At 33.8% G+C, this 15,586-nt stretch overlaps 1 protein-coding gene and 1 long non-coding RNA gene across 3 annotated transcripts in view; one reads left to right on the top strand and one right to left on the bottom strand.

Annotated features, from left to right (window-relative positions):
* Positions 1–10,299, top strand: part of LOC141425807 (uncharacterized) — a 153,466-nt gene extending 143,167 nt beyond the window's left edge. Inside the window, exons 3-4 of one of the 2 annotated variants that reach the window (XR_012450915.1) lie at positions 9,004–9,166; positions 9,746–10,299. This is a non-coding gene — a long non-coding RNA (uncharacterized lncRNA). The remainder of the gene's footprint in view (positions 1–9,003; positions 9,167–9,745) is intronic. The other variant, XR_012450916.1, reaches the window with a different exon arrangement.
* The window catches only part of Ptprq (protein tyrosine phosphatase receptor type Q), a 173,238-nt gene that overhangs the window by 122,596 nt on the left and 35,056 nt on the right, over positions 1–15,586 (bottom strand). Inside the window, exons 15-17 of the mRNA XM_074084025.1 lie at positions 13,214–13,396; positions 12,604–12,705; positions 8,753–8,873 (exon numbers count right to left, since the gene is read on the bottom strand). Coding sequence (XP_073940126.1) covers positions 8,753–8,873; positions 12,604–12,705; positions 13,214–13,396 — 406 coding nt within the window. The remainder of the gene's footprint in view (positions 1–8,752; positions 8,874–12,603; positions 12,706–13,213; positions 13,397–15,586) is intronic.

The raw sequence follows: 15,586 nt of genomic DNA, 5'->3' as shown, positions 1-15,586 counted from the left end.
CCATGCCCTTCTTGCTTTTAAGGTTTCTGTTGAAAAATCTGCTGTACTTTTGATGGGTTTACCTTTGTATGTTTTTTTTTTCTCTTATAGCCTTCAATATTCTTTCTGTGTTCTCTGTGCTTGTCATTTTAATGATAATATGACATGGGGAAGTTCTCTTTTGGTCAAATCTGTTTGATGTCCTGGAGGCTTCTTGTACTTGAATGGGCATAAATTTCTCTTGATTTGGGAAATTTTCTGTTATTATTTTATTGAATATATTACAAATCCCTTTTGCTTGCATCTCTTCTCTTTCTTCAGTGCCCATGATTCTCATGTTTGGTCTTCTGATGGAATTGGTAAGTTCTTGTATGTTTCTTTCACAGGCTTGAGTTGTTTGACTAATAGCTCTTCAGTTTTTCTTTTAATTTCCATTTTATCTTCAAGTTCTGAGATTCTGTCTTCCACTTGTTCTAGTCTGCTGGAGTGGGCTTCCACTGTGTTTTGTGCTCTGTTTCATTCTTTTTTCTGAGGTTTTCCATATCATGGGTCACTTCCTCTTTAATATTATCTATTTTCATCTTTAATTCATTTATCTCTTATTTATAGTGTTCTCTGTTTCACTTTGGTGTTTATTTAGGGGTCCTATGAATTCATTTATTTGTTTCTGTGTCTTCTTGTATTCTTTATTTTTGGTGTCTTGAAATTTCTTGAGTACCTGTTGTATGTTTTGGTTAACCATGTCTAGTAACATCTCCATGAAATTCTCAGTGATTACTTGCAGGACTTCTTCATTGAGGGTGGTCAGGACTCTGTACTTTATCTAAATGATAGCAACACTAGTTCTTCCTTAAAATTTTAAAACACATACCAATCTTGTCTTAATCCATCATTGAGAATAGTGTTACTCCTGGCCCTCACCAATGAACACACTTTCTAGTTATCTGATCTTGAACTACTATAAAAAGCTATGGGATGTTCTGTTTATGGAAAGGTTGAAAAATGGGAATAACTCTAGATTTGCTTGCTATCTAGTCTTAGAACAAGCAGAAACTATAGGAGGCCATATGTAGAATGTTTTTGATTTCAATTTCTGTGAAATCTTCTCCACTTAACTATATAGCTGGGGAGGAATTCTTACTACATTTCAACTCTGTTCCTATATATCCACACAGAACCCACATTGATACCCTTTGACTAATATGTACAGATGAATCTTTTGAATGTTTTAAGGGACAGCATAGATAGAATGAGGCATATAGCTCCTGAAGTCTAAAGCATTAAGAAGATTAAATTAAAATTTATGCCAAACATTAGGGAACATACCTTAATGTGACTTCTACTTCAGAATGATCCTGTTTTCATTTAAAAACTGCATTGCATGGTAGCACAATTTTAGCTAGTTTATCAGTCTGGGCAAAGTTAGTGAGACCCTATGACAAAAATAAAAGATGAAACAAAAGACCTGGGGGGCAGGACTCAAGTTTTAGAATGCTTGTGTTGCATTCATGAGACCCTGGATTCAATACCCAGTAAATAATAAATAAATAAACATTGTATCAAACATTTCTTACATGTCAGCAACTAAAGATTTCCTATTCTCCTATAGCTTATCATCTACCATCCACCAGGAAGATCCTTATTAAACAGCAATGCTAACAATTTACTCCTATTGTTTCATAATATCCACATGATTTAAGAAGGACATAACTGAGCCAACTGAACTACAAATTGACTTCTTAAAAAATACAGCTACAAAATAGTATTCTATATCTTTCTAAATATTTTACTGGATTTAAAAAAGTTAAACCTTACACCCAAAGCTCATATCCCTGGAGAAAACTCTTGAAGGGCTTTCCATTAGATTTTCAATAAAGTCCAAACTCCTTATTCTGTCTCTTCTCTGACTTCATCTTTTCCCACTTTTCTCCCATGCCATTAGACTCAACACACAAAGGCCATTTGATTTTTTGCCTCACCAAGCTTTTTGTCATTAACAACACTTAATAAGATTTAGTTCCCATATCCAGTAGCATACCCCTGGATGCATCAAATAATAATTTCCCATTTTTTGCAAAAGCCAATGTAGAATGAATCCAATACTCAAAACTGAAAATTGTGACTATTATTAGTAATGCTCCAGTCTTATTCTTTCAATATCTCATCAAATGCCTCAATCCTAAATATTTCTACCATCCTTATTTCTGTTCCTTTAACAAGCTCTACTCTATCCATATATTGTTAATTGTGGTCACCAGTAATCCAACTGGTTTGACACATGAAACAATATAATTATCAGTGTCTCCTAATACATACAGTCCATCAGTAATTGCTGACCAATGTCAAGACAGTTGCTTTCTGATAAAAATAACTTGAGGGGTCTAGCATGGTGGTGTACACCAAGTACTCAGGATGCAGAGATAGGAGAATTATAGTCCAAGACCAGCCTGGGCAAAATTATTGGGAGATCCTATCTGAAAAACAAACTAAAAGCAAAAGGACTGGGGGTGTGGCTTAAGTAGTACAGCATGCAAGGTACTGAGTTCAATCCCCAGTACTACACCAAAAAAAAAAAGAAAAGAAAAGAAACATCTTAAATGATTTGATATAATAAGCTTAATTTTATATAATTCCTTTTTTAAAACACATGTTATCAAATTCAGACTTCTTTAATCCTAACATATTGCTAAATTTCTACAACAAATACTAATTATAACAGGTATTCTTACTACTAGGCAAAAAGTCAGATTTGGGTAGGAAAGATCTGGATCTGAATTCTGAGTCTGCTAACTTCAGCTCTATAAGTTTAAGCAAATTCTTAACCTCACTAAATCTGTTTCTACAACTATAAAATGGGATAATAAGGAGATACTATGGTGTTTTTTTCAAAAAAAAAATAAATAAATACATGTGACAATTACCCAAAGTGCTATACGAGCTTGAGTCCTTTTCTTCAACTCTCTGAGACATTTTGTTACCCTAACACTGTAATGCAAGTAAATCTTAGTCTCTCTTAGGCTTGTACATTTTACAAAAGTGTGAGCAGACTTCCTAAATTAAGGGTTAAAAAGTCAAGATTTAGATATATAAAATAAATGACTAAAAAATTTGGCTTTAGACTGAGTGAACCACAGAGCAAAGTTCCATCTACAAAGAGAGCCAGTGTTCAACTCTAGTTGTATTTCAATATGAAAACACGGCAAAGACATTCTGATGTTTGTAAGAAATAAAGTAATCTGACGTTTCACTAGGAATCTAGTCATTTTTCCCCTTTGTTGTTGTGCTGAGTGGGAGTACATTGTGGCATTTACATTTACAAAGATTCATACAATGTATCAAATATTGTATTTGAATTCACCCTCTCCACTGCTCTCCTTCATCCCCCCTCCCTTAATTCTTGGAACAGTTTCAACAGGTATCATGTTCGCATCTACATACAGTGTGTACATTATTTGCACCATATTCATCCTCCTACTCCCTGGCCCACCAGTGCCAACCCCTCCCCCATGCAGAATTTTTTCTGTCCTCCTGTTCTCAGATGTTGTAGAATACAAAAAGACATGATTTGAGATAAAGATAACTACACAGGGAGTTTCCTTACATTGTTTCCAACCCTAATTTGTTCATCTCCTCTAGTTCTCTTCACTCCATAGTCCCAACTGATTCACAATTTGTGAACTGTTCACAGGTCCAGCAAAGCGGAAGTAGCCCACAGGTAGCCTATGTGTGACTTTTGCACCCAAGCTTCAGAGTGATTCATAGTAACAGCTAGTATGATAGAATTGAGGAACAACCTTGATCATATCGGCATAAATCTCATGTTCTATTCTACCCTAAAAAGATCCCTTATACTCAACCACCCCATCTGCTTATGTTTGTTCTCACCCACCTGCCTAGCCCCCTAGCTCCAATACTACATTCTTCAGTACTACCTGTCAATCCTTAAGAGCCATGTTGCCCTCAATCATACACGTACTACCTCTTCTGAGATTCTCTCATTCCAAAATGTGAAGTCAGTTCAGAAAATCTGAAATGACCCCCTCCCCATTCTGACTACTGATCTAACCATTAACCATTAGGTTATGCTTAATAGAGTGAAAAATCTTTTAGAAAACTGAAACAGGACTAAACATACTTTTTTAATTTATGAAAGGTCATTTACAATGGTAAACATTTATGTTACCAGGGAATTTATTTAACTGGTGACATTTAATAAAGAGCTGCATTAAGATTGTTTTGACTTCCTAACGTATTGTTCAGTAAGTACTTTTTAATTATTTCACTTGGGCATATTTTATAACAATGCAGTAAGTCTGAAATCACTTTAAGATTCATAAGATACATCACAGAGGTTAATAAACATTTGTCAAGATCTTTGATTTATAGTTACTTTTCATAGTTACAATGAAGGACACTGAGGAACATTTTCAAGATTCATATATAAGCTAGAATTTTCAGCACACTCAAATTCCTACAGTCTTTCTGCTCTACCTTATAGGGCATCCATTGGATGTTTTGGAAAAACTACTGTTAAATTTTACATATAGAAGTGAAAATGCTGAACAAATTCCAGTTGAATTCAAGAATACAACAAATGAACAAACCTTATATGGGTTTACTAGACTGTCACATTCAATTTGAAATTTTAATTAAAAATGCCTAATAAAAATCCATTTATTTAATGCCAGTTGTCCTCAGAATGCAAAGACTGTGTATCACTTGAAAACATATGATTTATCAATATAACTAAAGGAAAAATGTTACTTTACTATCTTGATAGATGACAAAAAGTTATTTCATAAAGAAAAAGTTCAAACACATTTTAAACTGCGATGGATCAAAATAGATTTCTGAACACATCATCTACAACCTAAATGTGACTAACACAGTAGTAGAAATAAAATGATTACACATTAATCCTTATGAGCTATTTTGTAGAGAAACATTCATGACAAAGAGAGATGTCATGCAGTATAACAAATACAATAGCCTGCATTTTGAAAACACACTGAAAAGAAAAAAATATTCAAAAGAATCTTTGTATAAGAACTTGTAGTACAAGTACAATTGAAATAATGGAAACTGAGAATTAAGAGAGAAATAGGGATTTGTGAAGCAGGAATTGTGCTAATAATAATAGCTACACCATTTATTCACTATTTTGAGGGAAAGACAGATAATAGAATGGCAGAGCCAGGATTCAGTCCCATGTCTCATCAGTACAAAACCCTTTTCAGTACATTATGATACCTGTCTCCCATCCTCATAATGAACTTTATTATAGCAGGAGTCCCCTCCCCACAAAGCATTAGCAAATACTAGTGAAAGAATCCAGAATAATGAACAATATCTTAGCAATACTGGTAAAACTTCTAATGCTGGAAACATAAAAATCTCTCTGGATACATTAGTGTATTACAGATAATAATTCTTGGAAATGTTTCTTTCTTCACTTCTCTTTGTGTGATCTAATCCTACCCGTGGAAACATCCATTGTCTGAAAAAAATCACTATTCTTCTGGCAAAAGGAGAACATTAATATTAAGTTTTAACTCTTCAAATATACCGTTCATTCACTCACCCATTAAACAAATAAGAATAAAGTTTCAATTAATCATTGAATGGAAGTTTCTTGTCCTAACCAGTGCAATGAACAAAGTAGTTCTTAAGGTTGACTTTGTGTATAAAATGAAGTTTTGTTGACAGATAAGTATTTCATACATTTCGTTTGCTCATCAAGAGCAAATCCTGGATAATTTGGGACCATACAATCTTATAATTAATTTATGGTATGAAAACAAGGGAAAATTCCATTAATCAAGAAAGTGGAAAATTCGGTTGCAAAAGAAGAAATGTCCATAATTCAAGAAAAAAAAAAATCTTTGCACTCCTAAAGAAAAAGAAAAGAAAGAAAGGAGTAAACTGTCATACTGGAATGTCCTAGGATCTCAGGGTGAGAGTGGATTGATGAAAATACTCAAATAGGATAAGTAGGGAAATCTCACAGTAAGAAGGTTTGCACCTTCTCCAGTTGAAGAGAGAAACAACAAACCCCTTAGAAAAATCTCTGTTCATTTTGGCACCCTATCCAGCAAGAGCTAAGAGTTCCTCTAGCAAACCATCCAGAGCAAGAGAACGATGTGGAAGGAAACTTCCCAATCCAAGCCATGCAGACTGGGGCTGAAGAGACAATTGGCAAGATACACATACCAGGACAACAAGGAGACAAGGATATCCTTGAGGTTGAATCAGGGATAAGACAGAAAATAAGAATCTTGAAACTAGAAATTATTACTGCAAATCACAACCAAAAAAATTCCCCCAAAAGCCAGGTTAGATGAGACACACTATCACACACCTTAAACTCAACTTTCACTCAACTTCCCTTGAATCTAAAATCTATTTTGGAAAGAGACAATGAAGGGACACCTCCTGAAAAATGTGAGAAAAGCCCAACTGGGGTGTTAACCTTTGAAATGATTGATTTACCCAAGACAGACTGAACTAAACCCAGAAAGAATGAAGAAAAAACCGAGTTATTCAAGTAAGTGCCTTCACAATTCCACTGCCATTGCAAAAATCACAAAGAACAAGTTACTGGACATGAAAGTCGTATCTTAGACAACATCTAAAATGTAGCATATAATGTATCAGCCTTATTATAATCTTAAGAAGTAATATAATGTACCTAAGTGTTTATTTTCAACAAGTCCTGCTACTTCAATAAATTTCAGATGTAAAAACTAGAACCATAGCTACGTTCCTAAAGTAGGTGTTTCCTTAAGACCATCACATTTCTAACACAGAACATGAAGAACCAGGTAATCATCATCCCTTAAGATACTCTCTAACCATGTGTATGCTACAGGTTATGCTAAGAATATATGAGGCCCTGGGAAGAGAAGCATGATCACTATTTAGAGGAACCAGATTGTTCTCACAATATAGAACTGGAAAGCCCAGCCAGAAAAACATAAAAACATAAACAAAACAGGTTAATGATTTTTATCTTTCATTAACCTGTTTCACTTACACAATTTTCTACCTTAGTAAATGACATAAACAATCCATGATTCATCACTCTTAATTTAAACACCTAGGAGTCATCTTTGATTCATTTCTCCCTCCCTCTCTCTCTCTCTCTCTCTCTCTCTCTCTCTCTCACACACACACACACACACACACTCCTACAGCCAAGTCCTCTCAGCTCTTCTTCATAAACATAGCTCAAAACTGCTCACTTCCATCCTCCACTGCCAGTATCATCTCTTGCCCACACTACTAAATCATTACCCACTTGATACTCTGCTAACACTTTCACCACCTAAAATTCATTCTCCATAAAGATCTCAAAGTGCTTGAAATGTTCCAGGAGCTCTCATTCCAGTAAAAATGAAAACCAAATTCTTGCCATGGCTTGGCTCCTTCCCTTTGTCCCATGTTCCTAACATTACTCTCTTCTGGTTCCCTATCCCCAGCAATACTGACCTCTCTGATCTTCAAAACAAGTTGTGTTGCCACACAGAGCTAATGCAGTTAGTTGACTTTCTTTCCTCCTGGAAATTTCCTCCCTGCAGACCATCACATGACAAGAAGCCATTCTTATAATTGGATCACAACCCAAGGCTCCTTCTTTACAAAAAGGTTTTCCTGGATCATCCCATCAAAAGCAATCCTCTTTCCCCTGATGTTCTCTCATTTCTCTGTTTATGAATATATAATCCAGTTTTCTCTTTAGAATGTAAGATCCCAAGGACAGTGGTCTTATGCATGTCTTGTTCGTAAGTATGTAGGGACTCTAACAATTTTGCTGAATGAATGAATGAATGAATGGGTTAATGGAGGAGTAAGTCTTCTTGGTGCTTCCTTTTGGGTAACATCTCTCATTAAACTCCTAATTTGTAACTAGCCAAAATGACTAGGAACCAAGCAAAAAGGAATGGAAAGAAGGGCAGTCCTAAAAAATAGTAGGCAAAAGGTTTAAAGGGTATTGGAGGATGGAAAATGTTAATTTAAGAAATAAAAGAAAAGAAAGTAGACTTCTTTAAATTTTGCAGCCTCTCACTCAATGCTGGCTCTTCCAAGTCAGAAATAAAAAATCAAGGAAATATCTGTGTTTTATAAAGTACTGTATAAATTACATTTTCTGAGTTGAAATATTAAAACCGATTAGGAAATGTGTTACACAACTGGCTAGTCTTCTTAAGAAGATTTATATTAGATCAAAGCAAGGATCTTAATCTATTGAATTTTCTGGAAGCAGCATAGCCAGTGTTAGCCGACATGAGACACTGTGGGATATCACAGTCACAACTGATGGATGCATAAGTCATCAGGGAAAAAGTGGTCAGGAAAAAGTAAATACACTCCACTTTCAAAGGAAAATTGACTTTAATTTTGGAGAAATAACTCTTTTAGATAAATTATTTTGCTTAAAGAAACTTTAAAAACCGTAACTACTTGTGTAACACTTTAGAAGAGTTCAAAAAATTATGTGCTTGTAATCACCTATGTTGATCAGTCAAATTAATATAAAGTACAAATTTAATATAATTATATGTAACAAACTCTTTTTTTAATAGAAAAAAATATGTTATATACACTTGGACTACTACTTAATATGAGGCAAATTTGCTTCTTAGTAAAAACATTTTAACTAGCCTATTAATAATCAGATTCCTAATGTAGCATCACACTCTGAAATAAAAACTACATTCCTATTATGTTACAGATGAATATTTGTTCTCAGAGCTACTTCCAAAAAATTTCTTACCAGACATAAACTGTGTAATAGAGGATAATTCCATTTGGCTCCAAGGGTGGCTGCCATGACAACTTCACGGTGACACCAGACAACTGTTTTACAGAAAAATCTTGAGGAGGAGAATCAGGAGCTGAAAAATTAGGGTGTGGAATAATGAATTTAATTAAACATAGATAAGAAAATTATTAACATGGAGATGCACAGATTTTATATGATAAGCTTTCTGGTAAATGAATCAGGTTCCTTGCTTTGTTCTACAGGCGCAAGAGTCTGATGGTTTACTTTCAAATGAGATGATAAAAGATGATTTTGCATGGTGGTGTTAGGACATCTGTTTCTGTGATTCAATGGAAAAAAGTATTTCATGAGAAAATAGAAGAAGGAGTATGTCACAGTGACTCAACTATTGTTCAAGTACATCTTGTAAGTTACCAGCTTCTAATAAAAATAAAAACTTTATTGGGAGTGAATAAATATAATTCACAGTAAAAAAAACTCCCTAGACAGTAAAAAGAGCTGGGAAGAAAAAATAATACTCTAATTAATAGGAAAGGGATAAGCAAACATTGGGAGAGCAGTTAGAATGACTGACCTCACCAACAAAAACTACATTCTTCAATCACTTATGAAATTAAACTAAAAAGTAATATCAAAAATCTGTTCACTGAGTCTACAAAATTGAATAGTTCATAAAGGAAATACCTATGTAGCACACAAAAAAGGAAACAGCTTAGTATCTCCTTGTAATCCTGCTATAACATCACATGAATACAACTAATTCTGTTATTCTGCATTTAATAAGCAGTTAGAAATGACTTCAAACTAGTAAGAAAAGTTTATATTTCCACTTAGACAACACATTGAGAATGGCAATTCTCAAAAGCTGTATAACAGCATAATGATGCCTTAGAAAATTAAAATATGGTTTTTCTTTTTTTTCTTTTTTGTTTTTTTTTTTGCTTATAGAAAGCATAACTTACAAAATTTGGTTCATTGTTACAGGCATGAGTGGAAAGTGACCTCCCAGGAAGCTAACAGAGATTCTACGAATGCATTCAGATGTTTGAACTGTGTTAATTGATCATGTGGTTCATGGGCCAACCACTATTTCAAGTAGTTTGAAGAAAATGCTACCTGGTTTATATCAATTTCTTTTTGATTCTCTGAATAATCTCAGCCACAACTGTGTGTGTATGTATATGTTTTCATTATTTTACTAGCAATATTTTTCCAAAAAAAATGTTTAGTGAGCAGGGAAAGGTTTATGCGATGAGTTTAAGGAGTAATGCGAACTGCTATATTTGGTATTTTCATTTCGTTCTTTTCAAAGACATTAACTTTTACTATTTTCAAAGATTAAAAAACTCTAATACTTACTGTCACAAGATTTTATATATCATTTAGAGAAATCTGTTTCCCAAGGTTTAAATTACCTCTGAGAACTCTCTTTCATTTGTCAATAAAACCTATAAATATTTTTCCTAGCATCTTTGAAAAATATAACTTTTGTTTATTTTAGAAAAAAAAGACTTCAATAAAAATGGCACTGACATAGATACAAATGTGTTACAGCTTGGCATTTCTGTCTCTATTTCTATCTATTCTGTAGTATTTTTTAAGACATATAGATATTAGATAATTTCTGGTGTTTTCATAAGTTAATCTTCATTATATCCTTGAGTATTTTTTATAAAAAACATTTTATTGATAAGTAAATGTAATTAACATATATACCTAAACAAAATACTACATATCTATTATAGCAGATTAAATTTTTATTCTGAAATATAATCTAACAAAAGTGAAATCAAAACCTTTTACAATCCATCACTGAATTAATTTACCATGTCAGAGTGTCTGAGGACAGACAACGGCCTTCATGGAGCTAGTACAGCCTTTCCCTGGCATGATCTATTCTCTCTCTCAAACTCCATCTTCACCCACCTTCCTTCAGGTCATACTTTGGACATGACTTTGATGGCTATACTTTCCTTAATAGTCACCAGTGTAGTTTAAGTCCCTCTTTGGACCTAGTGAATAATTTTTGGAAACACTTATATGAGTAATTAAAATTATAAAAATTATTTGTCTCCATATTTGCCAAACTTAAGTCTCCTCTACGAAACTGTAGTCTCCCAGAGGGCAAGGGGTTCCTAACACCCAGTAAAGCAAACTTCCTCAGGCCATTCTCATTTTGCTGTCATTTTCAAGAAGAGAGTCTTATTTTTCACTGTGTTCCTCAATAATCATACAACTTGTCCAGGGTCTCAGATGGACAGTTTCCTTGAGAGTCTGTATTAACAACCTGTGAGGTTCAAATACATAATACAGTTAGAAGTCTTGATTTGAGTGGTAAAAAATTTCCTCTTCAAAATGTATGTTCACTACTGCTCTGATTCCTTCATGAAAGATTTCAAATTCTCACCACTAGATCTACTGTATTAGATCAGAAATTAAAAGGTAGACTATATTTCCAGAAGGGCATTGCTAAAACTATTTAAAGTGTCTTATCTTTGATGTTATCTATCATAGAAGAGAGCTAAATTTCTTCCCTTCCCTTCATCATTGATCCATTGAAAAGAGTTTATTTATTAAGTTAATTTTCACTTTGAGAACAAGGAGACCTATCTGTGAAAAATGAGAATATGGACAGACAAGGTTTGATAGAGAACAAGTGTAGTGTGTAAAGGTAACGATGAAAGCATCACATTTAGAAATTGTTACATGAATCAGGGGAGAGGGGACGAAAGAGAGCAGTGTGATATATTTGATACATTGCAAAAACCTTTGTAAATGCTACCATTATCCCCACCCAGCATAATAAAAAAAAAAAAAGAAAGGAAAGAAGAAACTGAGGCATCCCAGTGTGTACTACAAGGTAGCTTTGATGAAACAGTTTGTTGGAGGTAAAAATAGAGAGGGACTTGAAAAGGAAGAATGCTAAAAACAAACACTTGATTATTTTGGATATAATGAAACTAATGCAGAGAAAAGCCATCCTCCTTTCAGAAGACTCTAATGTACATTCGACCTTGGTAAGAGATTCTAGACTCTGAGCATCCACAGGACGTAGGCTAGCTCAAATATGGGAGCCTTAAAACAAAGAGAGGAGGGAAAAATACTCCACGGACACTTATAATGCATCCAGGCTGACCCCTCCTGGCAAACAGGATATACTTTACACAAATATACAATGTATAAAACATAAAATCAAATCCTAATCTCAACACATCCTTCAAAAGTCATTTTCTTAGCATAATGTAAATCTGTAAGTTGGTAGTATACCAAAGTAAAGTGGTCTCAGTAGTAAGGTTGATTTTATTCAGGTTAGGATACAGTATGTTCAAATACTCAATATTAATGGTATTAGTATATAAAGAAAACTGGAAAATAGCCTGAATTTATTAACAAGCAAATCCTAAGCCATAAAAACTGCTAAACATTGCCACATTCAGAATCCACTCAAAACTTAATGTAAACGTCTATTCTTACGAAAGTCAAAGTGGAAAAACACAGGTGTGATATATAAAATTTAATGTTGAAACTATTCAAACCAAAACTTTGATGTTAAAAATTCACATGAAAAGTATTATTTTTTACACAGCACTGATGATTCCAAATCAAAAAAAAAAGGACCTTGTATCTAATTTTATTTAAATCTGACTTTGCTAGCTTCTTTTACACCATGAAAGTGAAATCTCTGTACAGTGCTGGTATAGTACATAGCTGTCAGGCAATCTAAGAGAATTTCTACACTAGATTTCACTATATATAATACATCTGTATAGTATATCTATCTACATAAAGTTTCTTGGAATGTTATGGAGTCAAAGTATTTAAGTTTGTGCTACTATATTTACCATCTTCATCAGTCAATATGCTTATCGGTACACTCCGAACTCCTTCACCTTTGAGTGTACTAGCAGACAACTCGACCATATATTGGGTATATTTCTTCAGTCCTAAATAGAAATAAAATAAATAAATTGACACTTACAAAATATCCTTTAAAGTTAGGTGTGGTGGTGCACACTTGTAATCCCAGCACTTGGGAGGTGAAGGCAGGAGGATTACTCAGTTTGAATCTAGCCTAAGCTACATAGTGAGCTGGAGGACAGCCTGTGATTATATATCAAAACCTGTTCTCAAAAAAATATCTAAAAATATGTAAGAGGTGAACTAAATGACTTACAATTCAACAATCTTCCAAACATAAAACTAAAATATAATTCTTTAGAAGTAATGACTCCTACTATGAAGAAAACTATAGGACAATGTGAGAAACCGCTGATCTGGTGCATTCTTTCATGTGACTTGCAATAAACTATTAGCTTATTTTACCAAAATGAATTTCCATACCCTGTGTAGAAATAATTACATTTAAGCCATTTAAATAATGTCAGGCTAGTATTTTTGTGGCCATGCAGTCAATATAAATGTAAGTACCCAACATTAGATTCATTCTCTTACCTTTAATGGTTTGGGTCAAAGTGGTTGTATTTATAGTTCTTTCCTCATTTCCATTATTTCTCTTAAGGTAAATTGTATAGTTTTGTATGATTCCATTGGGATGACTTGGGGGAAGGAATGATATTTCAATCTCTCCAGAAGAAATATTTTTGTAAGTAATATTTTCTGGTGCACTATCAGGTACTGTAAAAGAAAATTGAAATATAATTACACAAAATGTTTTCCCCCTAAAAATCTCCTCTGTTAGAATTTGCATGTTAATGTGCTATAAGCATTGGCCAGAGGGTGATTTTAATATACATCCTAAATTGAGTAGGGTATAGATAAATTGTAGAACTTACAGCTTATAGGAAAAAGTTTTATCTCAAAAGAAAATATATACTATGACTCTGCAGTTTAGCACAGGATGATATGTTTATTAAAAGAACTGAGACTGTTTTGCACTACTAAAACACTTAGGTGCAAGAAAGAAAATTAGAATATGCTTTAAAAATTGAACCTGCTCTTTATTAATAATACTTTAGAAATCAGTTAAAAGGGTAGTTTTAACCCACAACATCTATAACAGGATAAAGAACCTCTCTAAAATGTGACTACATGGTATGACCTGACAGCAAAATTGTCCCCTAAGAATCGATATGGAAAAAATACTATTTTTCTATATATAATAAAATTCCTATTGCATTGACTATAATTTTATAAAATGATATTCTATGAATATTCAATCATAAAATCATAAACAAGATTCTAATTCTTAAAAAATTTTGGAAAAGATGTCCTACACTTGACTTAAAATAACTAAAACTCAATATAGCATTAAAACAAATTTTCTTTAAGAAATTACAGAACTGACCAAAAATTAGAAATCAGTGGTGGCCAAAAAATCCCAAAAAATGACAATAAAGCAAAACACACACGCACACACACAGTAGAAACAGGATTCCTGAGAAAGAAGGTGGTAGTAACTAAAGCCAATTTTGCCTTAGAGAGTACCAACCAACCCTGATAACCTTGCATTTCTTTACTAACATATATGTAGAGTGCCACAGAAAGAATGTAAAGCCTTGGGGAAGCTGAAAGATGAGGGACATCCTTACAAAAAGAGAGGGAACCTCAAAACAATACAGCTTTCTCAAGGGCCACTGTATTGTCAACTTTAGGGAACATCAAACTCCGTGGCTGCTAGACTCATGTGAGCTGCAGCCTCTCAACTTGGATCAGGTGTGGCATCCTTTATCCCTCCATGACTGGGAGTGAGAAATAAAGTCCCTGTGCAGAGAGGACAGCACAGCAATGGTTTTCTCTTGTCATTCCTCTGGGTAGAAAAGTGGGAAAGAAAGAAAAGTTATGCTGGTTTGGAATTCCTCATGGCCTAAATTCATGATGCCTATATATAAAACTTGAAAAAAAAAACTCTGCTTCCTAATTTAAATTAAATGGAACTGGAGTCCTGAGTTGCTTTTACTCCTAAGCAACTATATACAATAACGATTAACCTGTCTGGAGGAACTCAACTTCAACTCAAATCACAAATTTCTCACAGACCAAGTTTCAAGAATATGAGCTCACTAATAAAATCACTAAACCCACAAACAAATCAGACACCAGTAGTGAAAACCAGTAAAGAAAAAGAAAAAAAAATGCATATACACACAGAGAGGCAGAGACAGAGAAATCAGATACCTAAATAATTCAGATATTATCAGTATCAAAGAATAAAAACACAAATTCTTATAAGGGAAAACTGATACAAGAATGTTGAGCCTGCTAAAACTTTGTGGAAAATCATAATTCAATATATAGATCCATGTAACAATGTGTAGCAATATAATCTCATTATTCCTTTCTAAATATCCTTAATCTCTAGTATCATCACAATATAGCCAGTGCACCACATACAGAAAATTCTTCCATAGATACTGTGAATGTTGCCTTTATCTTCTGGCTATAAGTATCCTGGGTCTGCTGAGAACAGGACATCCAGGCCCTCTCAGGTAATATGTTTATTTTTCTCCAATAATCCCCATAAACATAGGACCTGGGAGTTGGGTAATTGTATTTATTACTCCTTTTTCCAATATACAAACTATTTCTCCTTCCTTATTCATGAAGAACCATAGACCCTTTGCAGTCACATTCCATCAAACATCACTAAGGTCTATTTTCCTAAGTGATGTAATTTAAATCACTGACATCAGTGTTCTAAAAGTCATCTGATGACACTCTTCAAATAGCTTAAAGATTTTTGGAGTTAACTGTGTGACTGACTTTCTCTACCACTCTTAGAGATATCAACATTCATGAAAATAATCTTTCCAATTCTATGGACTCTGTATTTTTTGATTTCCATAACACAATAATCTCTTCCTCTAC

Source organism: Castor canadensis, chromosome 8 (genome assembly GCF_047511655.1).
Source record: "Castor canadensis chromosome 8, mCasCan1.hap1v2, whole genome shotgun sequence".
In the NCBI taxonomy this organism is placed as follows: domain Eukaryota; kingdom Metazoa; phylum Chordata; class Mammalia; order Rodentia; family Castoridae; genus Castor; species Castor canadensis.
This window is presented reverse-complemented; position numbering and strand designations above follow the sequence as displayed.